General features: G+C 45.4%; 1 protein-coding gene across 1 annotated transcript in view; it reads right to left on the reverse strand.

The window, feature by feature from the left end:
• Positions 1-1467: 1467 nt before the first annotated feature.
• The window catches only part of TACR1 (tachykinin receptor 1), a 276626-nt gene continuing 258156 nt past the window's right edge, over positions 1468-19937 (reverse strand). The window contains exons 4-5 of the mRNA XM_056571486.1: positions 19402-19592; positions 1468-4999 (exon numbers count right to left, since the gene is read on the reverse strand). Coding sequence (XP_056427461.1) covers positions 4705-4999; positions 19402-19592 — 486 coding nt within the window. The 3' untranslated portion in view covers positions 1468-4704. The remainder of the gene's footprint in view (positions 5000-19401; positions 19593-19937) is intronic.

Raw genomic sequence — 19937 nt, forward strand, 5'->3', positions numbered from 1 at the left:
CCATCTGATGGCTTCATTCTACACTATATACAATCCCTTCAAAATGGAACTTTCCTTCACAGGACACTGGATGCAACATATCCCCAATGTTCACCATATGTTCCATGGCACCATAATACGAAAGGTAGGGCTGGCTCAAGATGTGTTTTATTCACATATTTTTCACATTCATATTCAGTAAATACCCTGTTAAAATGTTTGTTTAACACTAGAATTATCTGAAAACATTTAAGATTCATAGGTTTCACACCTCGCACATAATATGTATTTTTTTTTTTTGGGGGGGGGGGGGGGGGGAAATATAGAACCACGTAATGAACCACAGATGATGGAGCATTTGCAAACAATCGTAATAAAAGGCAGTGTCCTTGAAATGCAAAATATACATCTTTGAAGAATATACGTTGACCAATACTTGTGGTTCCCCATGATGGTTTTAAGAGTACATGGAAGCTGCAGGAATGTGAGTTAAATACTGTTTTTTTTGTGTATGTTTTCTTTCTAAAGACAAAGCGTTTGGCACATAAGGTAGAGTTAAAAAAAAAAAAGAGACACAAAGCAGAACTGATACATCCCATCACAATATACATGTCAAGTAACTCTTCAATACACTTTAAAATCTTAACAGTAGCATTGACTTGTATTAATATAAAAGCTTAGATCTGCCAGAAACCCCAAAATATCTTTAATGATAGATGCTGAGATATTGGGAGTTGTTTGCCCAGTACTTTACTCTTCATAACAGAATAATGACTTAGGATACTGAAAGAAAAAGAAACATTTTCCCAGGAAAAAAAAAGGAAAAAATAAAATTGATGGCCTATCTACAGGATTGGCCATCAATAGCTGATGAGTTGATGGACAGGTTACCTCTATTTTCAGTATAGTGCTGGCACCAAACAGCTGAAGGGCAACCTGTGGATAGGCCACCTCAAACAAACACTACATTTTGGACCACCAGCTTCCCAGTGTGAAGACCCTGTCAAACATCTCCCCATATCTTAGCTTCCTATTCCCTGGACTTCCCTCCCAAAGCGTGACACAGCAGAACAGGATACAAAATGTCAGGCTTCAATATATTACTATTGAATATATTAATTCAAATAAAATATATGTCACAAAGTTTATTGTACATTAGAATTTTTTTTTGTTTTAAAGAGCCATTGCATTTACAGTGAGTTTCCTTTTTTGTAGATTTTGGTAATTCCACTCACAGAGCAGTACCCTATACCCTTGGCATGTCCTCTTCCCATGATCCACATTATACTCTTTGTTGTCTGTAATTTATTCTGGCTTTAAGGGATATTTTTTTTTCTGTGTGTTACCATAGTGCATGTATTTACATAAAAGAGAAGCCATTGTTATCATAGCTATGGATTCATTTGCACATTAATGGAAAACTGGAAAACTTATATAAGCGTTGAATAAAATTAAATACGATTGAACTCTTTTATATTTACTTTTATATTTATTAAAAAAAAACAACTCACTTGATGCATAAAGAATCTCTTGCCTTTATTTTTTAGAAACAAAATACTATAGTAGTATTATAAGGCGCAGAGATGGACTTCGGGTTCCCCATGTATTCAATAAAAAAAAAAACCTCATCATTTAGTAACAAACGACACTGTCATCAGGAAACAATACTATTAGGGGAGGACTGGAAGTAATCTGGGCCTCCGGATAATAAGGAATCCTTAATTTGTAATTCATGATGCCCTTTATCACTATTTTTCAATAGAACTACTAATGAAAAAAGTGGACTATTTCAACCAAAATGATTGTAAGTTTTAACAAAACATAATTGCTATCAACTGGGAAGAAGTTGGTTGTGTTTCAAAATTTTTGACCACTAGTTGGAGGTCTTAGAAAAGACTTACTTTTTTCGATTGGTAAGCAATGCATTGTTAGTAATTTAATGGAAGGAGGTATTGACCGATGGGTCATGGAAAACAAGTGGAAATTAACACCAAAATTTACTATCCTTTGGAGCAAAATCAGAAGCAATTCTATGCACTGCCTTGGACATTGGCCATTGGGAACAAACCTAATCCTTTTATTGTCAGTCCACCCTTGTATGTTGATACAGCTCTTATTTAGGTGCCAACAACACTTATGCTCTTAGATGTAGGGACAAGGCTTTTTATTAAAGTAAAAACTTAAATAAATACGCACTTTGTTTGTATTGAAATTCTATTTTGTCACTAAGCAAACTTACTTTTTTGTTCAGGTTTATATTATCTACCTTACCTTTATACAGAGGTGTATAAAGTCAGTTCAGGATGAACTTATTGAGCTCTTAGTCTGTTCTTTTCCAATTGACTTCTGCTGCTGTCTAAGCTCCATTATTACAAGGTATGCACAAACATGGAAACATTTTATTTAAAGAAGTGTAGTACCTCTTAGAAACTGTAGGTGTCACTATAGTCTGTTCCGATGAAATAAATATTATGCCACAAATTAAACAGGACAGTAAACAATCAAATTAAATTATATAAAGAGTTCAATTGTGTTTAATTTTATGGTTTGAGCTTTTCCCATCTCATTGTAAACTGACTTTTAAGATGAATGGATTTCTACCTATCTGTAAAATGAAGTGTTTTTACGCGGAGGCAGTGATTCATATCTGGACTGAACTGCTTGTTTAGACAGTGTGTAACATCAGTCACTAAGCGCTGTTTATATACACCTTGTGCTGACCCCACTAATGTCACTACAGACGAATGATCCCAACAAGTCATTCAACAGAAATATTTATAGAATTTGGCACATAGGTAGCTTGGCATGGTCTGCACTTTAGCTGACATTTGGAACATTTTGGATCAAACTTCCAAACCTGTGAAGCATAAAATTATGTTTTATGCTGTCTGCTAGTGTTGCTCGCGAATATTCGCAATTCGAATATTATTCGCGAATATCGCATATTCGCGAATTCACGAATTTCGCGAATATAGCGCTATATATTCGTAATTACGAATATTCGTTTTTTTTTTTTTTCTTCACAGTACACATCACAGTGATCACCCCTCTCTGCTTCCAGGTTGTGTGGTGTAAAGAAGGCTGTAATACTACTGTGTGAGACTGCCGTACGAAAAATTCGCATATGCGAAATTCACATATGCGAAAATTAGTATATGTTAATTTTCGCATATGCGAATTTACACACATGTTAATTTTCGCATGCGCGAATTTTTGCGTGCGCGAAAATAAAACGAGAGTATGACGAATATGCGAATATTCGTGAATATATGACGAATATTCGTCCATATATTCGCGAATATTCGCGAATTCGAATATGGCCTATGCCGCTCAACACTACTGTCTGCCATGTAGGTGTTGCTAAAAAAAAAGGTCATAAAAAGTTTTTCTTATGGCTTCTGTATGACAAACAGCAACAGTAAAGGTACATAAGAAAGTGATTTCAAACTTGATGGTCACCATGAAGGCACCCCTAAAAGATTTTTCCATTCTCAGAACCCAATGTACATCTAACCTAAGCTTGGTATAGGGGCAGGAAATTCTATATTCTGGCTGAAAATTGTTGACTGTGTTGACTTTATCATGCCCTGAATTTTTGAAGAGACATAAAATAAATTTGTAAAAGGGACGTCTCTGACCGTATGGAATGGTTGGTTCATGGTTTAACTTCCTTCAGATGATCTTTATTATATGTGACCTACAGTGTCACAGACAATCTAAAAGCATTCTAGAAGAAACCCCATGATCTCATCATTGTGGGTCTCCGGTTAAGTCTTTGGAGGTCAAACATATCCCCTGCATTTTCAGTTTACACAAGTTTTACATTTGGAGGCCGATTTGTTAAATGCCTTTCCCCTTCTTAGGTTTTGCTTCCGCTTTACAATATTTGGATACTTGTTGAGAGCACTAATAAGTTAACTACCAAATGTAAAATAAATAAGGTATTCCCAGCTATGAGATCTGGGGATATTGTATTGAAATAACACTGATCACTCCCTGAGGTGCAAATATTAGGATTTATAGATTTTTTGTTGGGATTTTGTAATAGAGGTCTATGGAAATGTAAATAGTTAACAATTGGCTGTGAGTATCTTCTAGACCTTAAAGGGGTTTCCCCATCTCATAAAGTGTTGGTATATAGATATGATATGCCATCACTTTATAATCAGTGGGGGGGATATGCCATCACTTTATAATCACTGATCATGAGAATAAAGTTTTTCCCTTCACAGAGGCACTCTTAGTGACCTGGCAGTCCAGTGTACAGCTGGGTTCCATTTACTTGAATGGGGCTGTTCAACATTTCTCTACACAGCCGGTTGGCCAAGGGATGCTGTACAGGAGTCAAACAATTCTGATACTGCACCCCCTTCTTTCTCATTGTTGACAGGGGTCACAGAGGTTGACCCCCACCAATCAAAAATGGTAATCCTAGCTATATGCCATCCCTTTAGGAGATGGGAATATTCCTTCACGGTTTTGGATGTTTGCAAAAAACTAAAAAAAAGTATCTGTAGACAGAAAACTTCTCAGCATGTAAACATCTCTCAGTAACAAAATGAACAGAAAAGACCCTGAAATTGTAAACAAAATCGATTTCACTTGTAGCCAGGACAAAGATGGATAGAAAATGGTAATACCCCATAGTAAGGGTGAAGCAGCCTAGCAGAGTTTCGAACCACGGAATGAACACCTAAGGTTATCCTGGTGTTGGTGGGACATAACTTATGATAAATTATTGGAGTAGAAGCTGGATGAGTCAGACATGGTCTTACAGACACTGCGAGAAGAACCATTGGAAGTGAGGTCCAATGACAGACGTTTGTTGCTCTTCCCATTATCTTCTGCTTCCTCGTCGTTGGCACTTAGGACGGATGACACGGTGGTTTCAATACGACTGATTTTGTACATGCTGCTCTGAGTTTGAAGGTAGCGCGTAGATTTCATTTCCAGACCCTCATACTCACCCGCACGGATGAACGGGCACCATCGAAAAACATGCTTAAAGCCTATACGGAACCTTAGGATAAAGAAAGATACATTTTAATTTTATAAGGTCCTATTATTCATAAAAATATTTAAATGATTGCTCTCGTGGTATGATAATGTTATCTCAATATGCTGAAAATGTGAGGATAGAAAAAAAAAATTTCTTCATAAAATTAATGCTTTATTGTCCTATTGTCTACTGTCTGTAATAGTGCAATTTTAGCCTTAATGGGGTTATCCAGGAATAGAAAAACTCAGCTAATTTCTTTCAAAAACAGCTCCACGTCTGTCTCCAGGTTGGGTGTGGTTTTATAACATGGCTCCATTCATTTCAATGGAACTGAGCTGCAGAACCACACCCAACTTGGAGACAGACAGTGAAAAAAAGTAGTTGTGTTTTTGTATTCCTGAATAACCCCTTTTTAGGGTCTATTCACATATAAAGTATTCTGCGCAGATTTGTTGCGCAGGATTTCAAGCTGTGTTCAGTTTTCATTGAAATCTGCGCGTCAAATCTACACAGAATACTGTACGCGTGAATAGACTATTAAGATGAATTATTAAACAATTTAAGACTGACTTGTTGTGAGGGATGCAGAGACTCATACATAGTAACATAGTAACAAAGAGGGGATGTGTCTCCACATCAGCCAGGAGGGTAAGGCTGCTGGAGAGAGCAGGCCATTTTCTGGGTAGCTATTAACTTAAATAGGCAACATGCAACATCATATATGTGGGCAGTGGCCATACCATCTGACTTCTTGGAATTTAGGACCAGGGCACCCTTGCAGCAAACTAGTTGGCAGGAAGACTACCTTTGAAAAGTAGGCTATCCACTTTGCTAAAAGCTGCAGACACTGTTGGATAGTTGTGAGCCATTGGATAGCAAACTGTACCTTTCCTAAAGCTAATGGTGGTTGCCAGGTGTCAAGGAGGCAGAGCCGATCTGCTCAAGTGCCACAGCCTGGAACACTTCCTTGTCACTTTCACCTCCCAGCCGATCCTTGACTGACATACAGGGCCTTTAATATCAATCAAGGAGGGACTGGGAGGGCTAGTAATGAGGTGTGTCAGTATACCGACTTCTTTACAATTGGCTAAAAAATTTTAAGGAAATTTAGGGAGCCACTATCAGCTCCCGGGAAAGGTATAGTTTACTTATTATTTTATTTATTTATTTTCCTTTTTTTTTTTATGTAACTTGGGTCAGAGTTCATTGATATGTTTTAGTTCTAGGTTTCATTTCATCTTTACATTTTCTACATAAAGCATAACATTTATAAAAACATTATATTGTAACCACCAAGCTCAAAATTGCCCCATCCCACCCACTGAAACCCACCCAACTGACCCAAATGAGTAGAGGGAAAAAAAAGAAGTTAAAGGAACCTGCCATCAGATTCTACCATATATAACGCGTGGCAACAGGTTATGTATTGTAAAATCTTCTTCCTCACCATCCCCTGGAGATGTTGCTGTCCACTGGGATGGCGAGCATATGAAGTTAGAAAATCTACCCCACCAGCCCTGTAAGTAGTCCCCTGGACGGAGAGCTGTAGTCACCTAGTTCCATCTTCTCTGGCTATAATCACACCCCCTCAGTGTGATTGACAGCCCTAGTCACTACACTGCATCCTAAACAGTCTGAGCAGAGCATTGACGTGGGCCAAGGCTGGACAGTCAGTCATGCTCATATCAGGAGAAGACAGGACTAGGGCAGGGGACTACTTATGGGGATGGAAAGGTAAACTTTCTAACTTCATATCCTCACCATCCCTGCCGACAGAAATGTCTCCCGAGGATGGTGAAGAAAATTATTTTACCATATATAACACGTTGCTACACGTTATATATGGTAACATCTGCTGAGTCTACTTCATCTTGCTATCATATTTATTTTACTTAAAAAAAACTATTTGTATTATCTAAACATTTATATTACGTTCTCTCATACCAAAACAGGATGGATTCGGTCAATGAACCAAATTCTTGAAGGAGAACTTTGGCAAAAGTAAACTTATCCTCAATCCATAACTGATCTCTGACCATAGCTGATCTCCGGGACCCCGGCTTTTGCAGAGAGGAGCACGTGTTGTCTACTGGTAGACGGAACACCCTCTATTCATTTCTATGAGAGCGCCGATGATTCCTGAGTGCTGACAGATTCCTTTTAATGGTAGAGATACTAAATAATGGTGTCTATTTTCAAGCATGATACCTGTAACTAGATTTAGCTAGAGCTGGTTGTGCAATTTGGAGCTCAAAGGCAAAATCTATAACCCCCCCCACCACATTATAACATTGTCGTCTTACATGGCAGAGGAGAATTTGGAATCACACCCAGTACTTTGGGCCTTATTTCGATCAATAGTTTTACCAAAACTAGGAGTGGAATCGACACAAAGAAAAACTATTTGCACCTTTTTCTGTGTGTGGGATCCACTACCAATGTCGGTACAATAACGAACCAAAATACTGTATGAGAATCCAAATGCAAAGACATAAGCATTTGAAAAATTGCAAAGGTAAAAGTGTTCCATTTATAAAATGAAGTTTCTATTACAGTTTTAAAAATTTAAATTTTAAATACTTCAGAAACATTGTTGGCCTAAACAGGAACATTAAAACTCCGGGTAGAGATAAGGTTATAGAAAAGTTTTTATAACTGGTCTGAAATTTTGCAGAAATGATAAAATGATAACAATAGCTTCAGTAACATAACATAATCGCAGCATGAAGTTATGGCTGATACAGAGCTAAATGTATTTTCTCTGTGGCAGCGAGTGCCCGGCAGCACCAATTATATTTTCATATCCATGGACTTATGAAGAAATTGTTTATATAGTGTATAAATGCCCATGTAATACTGTAGCATTTTTTTTTTTTTATATATTACCTTATTACTGTGGCCAGTTCTAATAACCTCAACTGAATACATTGTTTAACAGGGGGATTGGGCAGCTCGACTAGGTAGAAAATTAGATAACAAAAGTTAACTGTATAGCACCTAATACCCAAGGAGCTTGGCTAAAAAAATGAAGTGTGAAAAAACAAGGTAACAGTCCTCAAGTGATCTAGTGAGAGGTGGGGGGCGGGGGATAGAGGAGGAGGGAGAGGAGAGGGGAAATTGGGAGAGGAAGGAATCAGATAATGGAGGGGAACAAAAAGAGAGATTAGACCATAGAGTAAAAAAATATATGAATTTAATAAAGAGATGAGATAAATACAAAAAGGGTAGATGTGGGCTAGAGGGGGTAACACAGAGACTATTATAAAAATAGGATACATTCAATATAGATACCGTATTTATTGGCGTATAACACGCACTTTTTAGGCTAAAATTTTTAGCCTAAAGTCTATGTGCGTGTTATACGCCGATACACCCCCAGGAAAGGAAGAGAGGCCGTCGCTGCCCGCTTCTCTCTCCCTGCCTTCCCTGGGATCTAGAGCCCTGCGGCCGGCCCTTCTCTCCCCCTGGCTATCAGCGCCGCTGCCCGTTCTGTCCCCCTGACTATCGGTGCCGGCGCCCCACTGCCGGCGCCGATAGCCAGGGGGAGAGAAGCGGCGCTGACAGCCAGGGGGAGAGAAGGGGCAGCGGCACCCATTGCCGGCGCCACTGCCCCGTTGCCTCCCTCCATCCCCGGTGGCATAATTACCTGGGTCCGGTCCGCGCTGCTGCAGGCCTCCGGCGTGCGTCCCCGACGTCGTTGCTATGCGCTGCACAGCGCGGCGCACTGACGTCATGCGGGGCAGTGGCGCCGGCAATGGGTGCCGCGGCCCCTTCTCTCCCCCTGGCTGTCAGCGCCGCTTCTCTCCCCCTGGCTATCGGCGCCGGCAATAGGGCGCGGGTACCTATAGTCAGGGGGAAAGAACGGGCAGCGGCGCCGATAGCCAGGGGGAGAGAAGGGCCGGCAGCAGGGCTCTAGACCCCAGGGAAGGCAGGGGGAGAGAAGCGGGCAGCGACGGCCTCTCTCCCCCTGCCTTTCCTGGGGGTATATCGGGGTATACACGCGCACACACGCACCCTAATTTTACCATGGATATTTGGGTAAAAAACTTTTTTTACCCAAATATCCTTGGTAAAATGAGGGTGCGTGTTATAGGCCGGTGCGTGGTATACCCCGATAAATACGGTAAATTAAAGAAAGAAAGAAAATGTGCAAAAAATAAAACGTCAATTCTGAATCCCCAGATGGTGCATATAATGTCTGTCACGATGCCGGCTGGCAGGTGGTGGATCCTCTGTGCCAGAGAGGGATTGGCGTGGACCGTGCTAGAGGATCGGTTCTAAGTCACTACTGGTTTTCACCAGAGCCCGCCGCAAAGCGGGATGGTCTTGCTGCGGCGGTAGTGACCAGGTCGTATCCCCTAGCAACGGCTCAACCTCTCTGGCTGCTGAAGATAGGCGCGGTACAAGGGAGTAGACAGAAGCAAGGTCGGACGTAGCAGAAGGTCGGGGCAGGCAGCAAGGATCGTAGTCAGGGGCAACGGCAGAAGGTCTGGAATCACAGGCAAGGAACACACAAGGAACGCTTTCACTGGCACTAGGGCAACAAGATCCGGCGAGGGAGTGAAGGGGAAGTGAGGTGATATAGGGAAGTGCACAGGTGTAAACACTAATTGGAACCACTGCACCAATCAGCGGTGCAGTGGCCCTTTAAATCGCAAAGACCCGGCGCGCGCGCGCCCTAGGGAGCGGGGCCGCGCGCGCCGGGACAGAACTGACGGGGAGCGAGTCAGGTACGGGAGCCGGGGTGCGCATCGCGAGCGGGCGCTACCCGCATCGCGAATCGCATCCCGGCCGGAGGTGGTAACGCAGCGCCCCGGGTCCGTGGAACCGACCGGGGCGCTGCAGTGAGGGAAGTGTAGCGAGCGCTCCGGGGAGGAGCGGGGACCCGGAGCGCTCGGCGTAACAGTACCCCCCCCCTTGGGTCTCCCCCTCTTCTTGGGGCCTGAGAACCTGAGGATCAGACTTTTGTCCAGGATATTGTCCTCAGGTTCCCAGGATCTCTCTTCTGGACCACAACCCTCCCAATCCACTAAAAAAAAAGTTCTTCCCCTGACCTTTTTAGAGGCCAAGATCTCTTTGACAGAGAAGATGTCCGAGGAGCCGGAAACAGGAGTGGGAGGAACAGATTTAGGAGAAAAACGGTTGAGGATGAGAGGTTTAAGAAGAGAGACGTGAAAGGCATTAGGGATACGAAGAGAAGGAGGAAGAAGAAGTTTGTAAGAGACAGGATTAATTTGACACAAAACTTTAAAAGGACCAAGATAGCGTGGTCCCAACTTATAGCTCGGGACACGGAAACGGACATATTTAGCGGAGAGCCATACCTTGTCTCCAGGGGAAAAAATGGGAGGAGCTCTTCTTTTCTTATCTGCGAATCTCTTCATGCGAGAAGAAGCCTGTAAGAGAGAATTTTGGGTCTCTTTCCATATGGTGGAAAGATCACGAGAAATTTCATCCACAGCGGGCAGACCAGAGGGCAAGGGGGTAGGGAGGGGGGGAAGAGGGTGACGGCCGTACACCACGAAAAACGGAGATTTGGAGGAAGATTCAGAGATTCTGAAATTATACGAGAATTCGGCCCAAGGTAGAAGATCTGCCCAGTCATCCTGGCGGGAGGAAACAAAATGTCGTAAATAGTCACCCAAGATCTGGTTAATTCTCTCTACTTGTCCATTGGATTGAGGATGGTATGCAGAAGAAAAATTTAATTTAATCTTGAGTTGTTTACAGAGAGCCCTCCAGAATTTAGACACAAATTGGACGCCTCTATCCGAGACGATCTGTGTAGGCAACCCGTGAAGACGAAAAATGTGTACAAAAAATTGTTTAGCCAACTGAGGCGCTGAAGGAAGACCAGGAAGAGGGATGAAATGTGCCATTTTGGAGAATCGATCAACGACCACCCAAATAACAGTGTTGCCATGGGATGGGGGTAAGTCAGTAATAAAATCCATACCAATCAGAGACCAAGGTTGTTCGGGGACAGGTAGAGGATGAAGAAAACCAGCGGGCTTCTGGCGAGGAGTCTTATCCCGGGCACAGATAGTGCAGGCTCGCACAAAGTCCACCACATCAGTCTCTAGAGTCGGCCACCAATAGAAGCGAGAGATGAGTTGCACAGATTTCTTAATGCCCGCATGACCTGCGAGATGGGAGGAGTGACCCCATTTGAGGATCCCAAGGCGTTGGCGTGGAGAAACAAAGGTCTTTCCTGGAGGAGTTTGCCTGATGGAGGCTGGAGAAGTGGAAATCAGGCAGTCAGGAGGAATGATGTGTTGAGGAGAGAGTTCAATTTCAGAGGCATCTGAGGAACGAGAGAGAGCATCGGCCCTAATGTTCTTATCAGCAGGCCGAAAGTGAATTTCAAAATTAAATCGGGCAAAGAACAGAGACCACCTGGCCTGACGAGGATTCAGCCGTTGGGCAGACTGGAGGTAGGAGAGGTTCTTGTGATCGGTGTAAATAATAACTGGAAATCTTGATCCCTCCAGCAGATGCCTCCATTCCTCAAGTGCTAATTTAATGGCTAGAAGCTCTCGATCCCCGATGGAGTAGTTCCTCTCCGCCGGAGAGAAGGTCCTGGAAAAAAAACCACAAGTAACAGCATGCCCGGAAGAGTTTTTTTGTAGAAGGACAGCTCCAGCTCCCACTGAGGAGGCATCAACCTCCAATAGGAAGGGTTTAGATGGGTCAGGTCTGGAGAGCACGGGAGCCGAAGAAAAGGCAGACTTGAGTCGTTTAAAGGCGTCTTCCGCTTGAGGAGGCCAAGACTTGGGATCGGCATTTTTTTTTGTTAAAGCCACAATAGGAGCCACAATGGTAGAAAAATGTGGAATAAATTGCCTGTAATAATTGGCGAACCCCAAAAAACGTTGGATGGCACGGAGTCCGGAGGGGCGTGGCCAATCTAAGACGGCAGAGAGTTTATCTGGGTCCATTTGTAGTCCCTGGCCAGAGACCAAGTATCCTAGAAAAGGAAGAGATTGGCATTCAAACAGACATTTCTCTATTTTGGCATAGAGTTGATTATCACGAAGTCTCTGAAGAACCATACGGACATGCTGGCGGTGTTCTTCAAGATTGGCAGAAAAAATCAGGATATCGTCCAGATATACAACAACACAGGAGTATAGGAGATCACGAAAAATTTCATTAACAAAGTCTTGGAAGACGGCAGGGGCGTTGCATAGACCAAAGGGCATGACCAGATACTCAAAGTGTCCATCTCTGGTGTTAAATGCCGTTTTCCATTCATCCCCCTCTCTGATGCGGATGAGATTATAAGCACCTCTTAAGTCCAGTTTGGTAAAAATATGGGCACCTTGGAGACGATCAAAGAGTTCAGAGATGAGGGGTAGGGGGTAGCGGTTCTTAACCGTGATTTTATTAAGACCGCGGTAGTCAATGCAAGGACGTAGAGAGCCATCTTTTTTGGACACAAAGAAAAATCCGGCTCCGGCAGGAGAGGAGGATTTACGGATAAAGCCCTTTTTTAAATTTTCTTGGACGTATTCAGACATGGCAAGAGTCTCTGGGACGGACAGAGGATAGATTCTGCCCCGGGGTGGAGTAGTGCCCGGGAGGAGGTCAATGGGACAATCATAAGGCCTGTGAGGAGGTAGAGTCTCAGCTTGTTTTTTGCAAAAAACGTCCGCAAAGTCCATATAGGCCTTAGGGAGACCGGTTACATGAGGAAGCACAGGGACACGGCAAGGTTTACTGGGAACCGGTTTTAAGCAGTCCTTGGAACAAGAGGGCCCCCAACTCTTGATCTCCCCAGTGGACCAATCCAGGATTGGGGAATGGAGTTGAAGCCAGGGAAGTCCAAGAAGGATTTCAGAAGTGCAATTGGGGAGGACCAACAGTTCAATCCTCTCGTGATGAGATCCGATGCACATTAGAAGGGGCTCCGTGCGGAAACGTATAGTACAGTCCAATCTTTCATTGTTTACACAATTGATGTAGAGGGGTCTGGCGAGACTGGTCACTGGGATGTTGAACCTGTTGACGAGAGAGGCCAAGATAAAATTTCCTGCAGATCCAGAGTCCAAGAAGGCCACAGCAGAGAAGGAGAAGGCAGAGGCAGACATCCGCACAGGCACAGTAAGACGTGGAGAAGCAGAGTAGACATCAAGGACTGTTTCACCTTTGTGCGGAGTCAGCGGACGTCTTTCCAGGCGGGGAGGACGGATAGGACAATCCTTCAGGAAGTGTTCGGTACTAGCACAGTACAGGCAGAGATTCTCCATGCGGCGTCGTGTCCTCTCTTGGGGTGTCAGGCGAGACCGGTCGACCTGCATAGCCTCCACGGCGGGAGGCACAGGAACAGGTTGCAGGGGCCCAGAGGAGAGAGGAGCCGGGGAGAAGAAACGCCTCGTGCGAACAGAGTCCATATCCTGGCGGAGCTCCTGACGCCGTTCGGAAAAACGCATGTCAATGCGAGTGGCAAGATGGATGAGTTCATGTAGGTTAGCAGGGATTTCTCGTGCGGCCAGAACATCTTTAATGTTGCTGGATAGGCCTTTTTTAAAGGTCGCGCAGAGTGCCTCATTATTCCAGGATAATTCTGAAGCAAGGGTACGGAACTGTACGGCATACTCGCCAACGGAAGAATTACCCTGGACCAGGTTCAACAGGGCAGTCTCAGCAGAAGAGGCTCGGGCAGGTTCCTCAAAGACACTTCGAATTTCCGAGAAGAAGGAGTGTACAGAGGCAGTGACGGGGTCATTGCGGTCCCAGAGCGGTGTGGCCCAAGCCAGGGCTTTTCCAGACAGCAGGCTGACTACGAAAGCCACCTTAGACCTTTCAGTGGGGAACTGGTCCGACATCATCTCCAAGTGTAATGAACATTGGGAAAGAAAGCCACGGCAAAACTTAGAGTCCCCATCAAATTTATCCGGCAAGGATAGTCGTATTCCAGAAGCGGCCACTCGCTGCGGCGGAGGTACAGGAGCTGGCGGAGGAGATGATTGCTGGAGCTGTGGTAGTAACTGTTGTAGCATAACAGTCAGTTGAGACAGCTGTTGGCCTTGTTGCGCAATCTGTTGTGACTGCTGGGCGACCACCGTGGTGAGGTCAGCGACAACTGGCAGAGGAACTTCAGCGGGATCCATGGCCGGATCTACTGTCACGATGCCGGCTGGCAGGTGGTGGATCCTCTGTGCCAGAGAGGGATTGGCGTGGACCGTGCTAGAGGATCGGTTCTAAGTCACTACTGGTTTTCACCAGAGCCCGCCGCAAAGCGGGATGGTCTTGCTGCGGCGGTAGTGACCAGGTCGTATCCCCTAGCAACGGCTCAACCTCTCTGGCTGCTGAAGATAGGCGCGGTACAAGGGAGTAGACAGAAGCAAGGTCGGACGTAGCAGAAGGTCGGGGCAGGCAGCAAGGATCGTAGTCAGGGGCAACGGCAGAAGGTCTGGAATCACAGGCAAGGAACACACAAGGAACGCTTTCACTGGCACTAGGGCAACAAGATCCGGCGAGGGAGTGAAGGGGAAGTGAGGTGATATAGGGAAGTGCACAGGTGTAAACACTAATTGGAACCACTGCACCAATCAGCGGTGCAGTGGCCCTTTAAATCGCAAAGACCCGGCGCGCGCGCGCCCTAGGGAGCGGGGCCGCGCGCGCCGGGACAGAACTGACGGGGAGCGAGTCAGGTACGGGAGCCGGGGTGCGCATCGCGAGCGGGCGCTACCCGCATCGCGAATCGCATCCCGGCCGGAGGTGGTAACGCAGCGCCCCGGGTCCGTGGAACCGACCGGGGCGCTGCAGTGAGGGAAGTGTAGCGAGCGCTCCGGGGAGGAGCGGGGACCCGGAGCGCTCGGCGTAACAATGTCCTATAGATCAAAGTTCATAGATATGCATAGACATTCAGGAGCAAAAACTGTCAACACAGATATATGGTGTAATATGAGGTACAGTATTATGTAGCTGCGCTGGTCCTGTAAAAAATACTGTCCCAAAACGTACGTTACATGTACGATAAATAAGTGCAGAAGGTATGTATCCTGTGAAAGAAAGGCACAGCAATATGGTGTCTCAATGTGTACAGTCCTGTAGGTAAAAAGATATTCTGCAGGTTCCTGTTATGCATTTATGTCCATAGGGTCCTGTGAAGAAATAGCGGTGGGACTATGTCCCTCTCACCCTGTCCAGCTGGGCAACAGCCTAGTGCGATGTCTTCTTTGCTCGCACTGCTGCTGGCACTTCCAGCTGTGCGGAGCGGCTGCTTGTCAGACAGACCGTCTCACCCAGTGAGTGCATGGGAGCAGGAGCGTATTCGCAGCGGGGAGTGGGTTCGGTGTCCTAGTTGGTCCGGCTCTGATCCTGTGTGAGGCAGAGTGGTGCTTAGCACGCTCAGGAGAAAAGAAAAAGCGCTAAGTTTGAATGCTGGCCAGTGATGTCAATCTCTGTGTTGATAGGTAGTCCGTATCAGGCTCTAAAGGGCAGTTGGTGATCTATGGTATAATCCTGGGGATTTACCTGAACACCATATTGCTGTGCCTTTCTTCTACAGGATACATACTGTAACACTCACGTTTCATCAGACAGGAACACTGGTGGATGTCGATCTGCTGGACCTGTGTGGCAGATGACATGGACCGTGCAAGGCAGCGGAGTCTAAGGTGCCGCTGGTATTCAACAGAGCCCACCGCAAAGCGGGATGGACTTGCTGCGGCAGGCGGCACCCAGGTCGCTACCCCTGGCATGGCTCGACCACACAGGTGGCTGAGGAATGTGAGGCACAGGTAGGATACGGCAACTCATGGTCAGGATAGCAGAAGGTCAGGGCAGGCAGCACAGTAGCGTAGTCAGGAACTTAGCAAGTGGTCAGTAGGCAGGCGGCAAAGGAGCAAGGTCAAGTCACGAAGCAAGGGGTATGATACACAGTCGAGCAAAACACTGGAACGCTTTCTCTCAGGCACTAGGGCAACAAAGATCCGGCAGGGAAGTGTGGGAGGTGGAAGAATTTATTAAGTGAGCACAGGTGTTAATTAATGGGCACACTGGCCCTTTAAATTTCAAAAAGACAGAAGGCAAGGGGAGTGCAGGAGGAACAGGTGGTGAGTGAAAGGCTGGGATTCGCATGCGGGCGCATCCCGCAATGGGAATCCTGGCCTCGCCAGCAGCAGCAGGCGACGGGGCCATGAGCTCATGGCCAGCATGTGCGGCCAGAGCGCTAAACATGACAGTACCCCCCCCCCCCCTTTGGTCTGCCTCTCTTTTTACGGTTCAGAAAACTCCTGAGAAGGTCACGGTCCAGAATATTCTCCTCTGGCTCCCAAGATCTCTCCTCAGGACCGTAACCCTCCCAGTCAACCAGACAAAATTGTTTACCTCTCATGGTCTTTGTGGCCAGAATCTGTTTAACCTTGTAGATGTCGGAAGAGCCGGAGACAGACGTGGGGACAAGATTCTTTTGAGAAAACCGGTCAATGACAAGAGGCTTGAGGAGTGAGAGGTAGAAGGAATTGGGAATACGTATAATATGTAGCAGGTAGATGGAGTTTGTAGGAGACAGGATTAATTTTTGCAGAACCTGAAAGGGACCATGGTAGCGAGAACCAAGCTTATAGCAGGGAATCTTGAAGTGGATGTACTTGGAGGAAAGCCACACCATGTCACCAGGAGAGAAGAATGGAGGAGGTCTTCTACTCTTATCAGCTTGCGCCTTTATGCGTGAGGAAGCCTGAGATAACGTCTGACGAGTTTGTTGCCAGATGGTGGAGAAGTCACGGACCAGCTCATCAACAGCAGGGACACCGGAGGAAACAGGGAGTGGAAGAGGAGAACGGGGATGGAGTCCGTAGACAACAAAGAAGGGAGATTACCTCGTGGACTCGGAATCCTTATCATTATATGAGAATTCTACACAGGGGAGGAGGTCAACTCAATCATTTTAGCGAGCAGAAATAAAATGCCGAAGATAAGTCTCGAGAATTTGATTAACCCTCTCCACCTCACCGTTGGACTGAGGGTGGTAGGCCGAGGAGAAATCCAGATTGATTTGTTCAGACGGGTACATAGGGCTCGCCAGAACTTAGAGACAAACTGCACTTCGCAATCTGAAAGAGATATGCTAAAGGAATACCATGTAAGCGAAAGATATGCAGCAAGAAGTACTTCGCCAGCTGGGGGGCAGAAGGAAGACCAGGCAGGGGAATGAAATGAGCCATCTTGCAAACGCACATCAATACATGTGTCCAAGTGGATAATTTCAGTCAAAGAAGACAGAGGATCAGGTGCTCCGGGTGCATCTTTAATCCTGCTTGACAGTCCTTTTATGAATGTGGCAAACAAGGCCTCATCATTCCATACTAGTTCTGAGGCTAGAGTGCGGAATTGAACCGCGTAGTCACCAACGGAAGAATTCCCTTGACTGAGGTTCAGCAAAGCTGTTTCAGCACAAGAGGCACTTGCAAGTTCCTTGAAGACAACGTGTAATTCTGCCAAGAAAGCCAACAAGTTGGAGGATACCGGATCACTGTGGTCCCAAGGGGGTGTAGCCCAGGCCAGGGCATTTCCTTACAGTAGGCTAATGACAAAGGCCACCTAAGCATGTTCCATCGGAAACTGTTCAGATATGAGCTCCAAGTGCATGGAGCACTGTGTAATGAAGCCTCTGCATAACTTGGAATCACCATCTTACTTGGAAGGTAAAGGCAGACATAGCTGGGAGCCAGAAGACACTGCAGTAACTGGTGGAGGGAGTGGGACAGGTTGCGGTTGCTGCTGCTGTTGTTGCTGCATAGTCAATAGCTGTTGCTTCATAGCAGATAGTTGGGTAAGCTGCTGCGCCTGTCGAGCCAACTGGCGAGACTGATGTACCACAACAGAGGGAAGATCTGCGAGGGGTACCTCAGCGGCATCCATGGCCAGATCTTACTGTAACACTCACGTTTCCGCAGACAGGAACACCGGTGGATGTGGATCCGCTGGACCTGTGTGGCAGATGACACGGAGCATACAAGGGAGTGGAGTCTAAGGTGCCGCTGGTTTTCACCAGAGCCCGCCGCAAAGCGGTATGGAATTGCTGCGGCAGGCAGCACCCAGGTCGCTACCCCTGGCACGGCTCGACCACACAGGCGTCTGAGGAATGCGAGGCACAGGTAGGATATGGCAACTCGTGGTAGGAATAGCAGAAGGTCATGGCAGGCAACACAGTAGCGTAGTCAGGAAAGTAGCAAGGGGTCAGTAGGCAGGCGGTAAAGGAGCAAGGTCAGGTCACGGAGCAAGGGGTATGATACACCGCAAGGCAATACACTGGAATGCTTTCTCTCAGGCACTATGGCAACAAAGATCTGTCAGGGAAGTGTGGGAGGTGGAAGAATTTATTAAGTGAGCACAGAGGTTACTTAATTAATGGGTGCACTGGCCCTTTAAATTTCAGAGTTCCGGCACGCGTGCCCTAAGGGATGGGGACACGCTCCAGAGCACAGAAGCCGAGGGGAGTGCAGGAGAAGCAGGTGGTGAGTGACAGTCTGGGATTTGCATGCGGGCGCATCCCGCAATGTGAATTCCAGCCCCGCCGGCGGCAGCAGGAGACGGGGCCATGCACTCATGGCCAGCGTGTGCGGCAGGAGTGCTACACATGACACATACCTTCTGCACTTATTTATTGTACATATAATGTACGTTTTGGAACGGTATTTTTTACAGGACGGAACATAATACTGTGCCTCATATTACACCGTATATCTGTGTTTTTGCACCTGAATGTCTATGCATATCCATAAACTTTGATCTATAGGACATTATATGCACCATCTGGGGATTCAAAATTGACATTTTATTTTTTGCACATTTTATTTCTTTCTTTATTTTATTTATCTTGAATTTATCCTATTTTAATATTATTTTTTATTTTTCATTTTTGGAGGGGAATCTCAAAGGCCCTGCATTACCCCCTCCAGCCCACATCTACCCTTTTTTTGTATTTATCTACCGTAATTTCTTCATTAAATTTATATCTTTTTTTTAACTCTATGGTCTAATCTCTGTTTTTATTCACCTCCATTATCTGATTCCTTCCTCTCCCCATTTCCCCTCTCCCTCCTCCTCCCCCCCCTCACTAGATCACTTGAGGACTGTTACCTTATTTTTTTGAATACGTTGTTTAATGGAACTATATACCCAAAGAAGTGTACTGTGTGGTATAAGTTTTCCAATGGGTATCTATGGCAGGCATATTTATAGGTATATAAATGTCTGGGGCATATGTTTGGCAGAACGTTTCATACAGTCCCACCAATTGCTCCAAAGTGATATAGTGACCATCTAGTAATATTTTAGGAACCACATGATGCTCTTGAAAATCTCATATATCTATGAACAGTGCATATATTTTTTAGTATAGAATATTGAGTACAATGTGACACTGCGTTGCTAATTTATAGTCATTGCAACTGATGCCGAACACTCACCTGTCATTCAGACAACAATAAATGATGGGGTTGTACATGGTGGAGCTCATCGCAAGCCACATAATGGCCAGGTAAAGTTGCTGGTAGAACTTCTGATTTGTATGGCTGAGGGTCTGTAGCAGGAAGTAGATATGATACGGCAGCCAGCAAACCGCAAATGTGCAAACCACTACGATCATCATCTTCACCACCTGATGGGCACAGGACGGAGAAATCAGTCAGATACAGAGTCAGCCAGATTAGAAGATCCATTGGGTTATATCAATGGTCAACAACTTGTGGACAACAACCTGTGATTGTGGAGATTAAGACTTGAATTCACAAAATCTTGTGTGTCACGAGTTAAAGAGACACTTGAGTCAAAACTTATACACACACTTGATAACATTTGAATAGCCCAAATTGGTACATTTAGGCCTTACCATCAGGAATTCATTCACCTAAAACGCTATTTTTTGGATGAAGTTTGCATAAAACCTGCCCCTGGTTAACAGGATTTTCCCACCAAAAGTGGGACCATTGCCAAACATGCATGT

The sequence above is a fragment of the Hyla sarda genome, chromosome 4 (assembly GCF_029499605.1).
Source record: "Hyla sarda isolate aHylSar1 chromosome 4, aHylSar1.hap1, whole genome shotgun sequence".
Lineage (NCBI taxonomy): Eukaryota > Metazoa > Chordata > Amphibia > Anura > Hylidae > Hyla > Hyla sarda.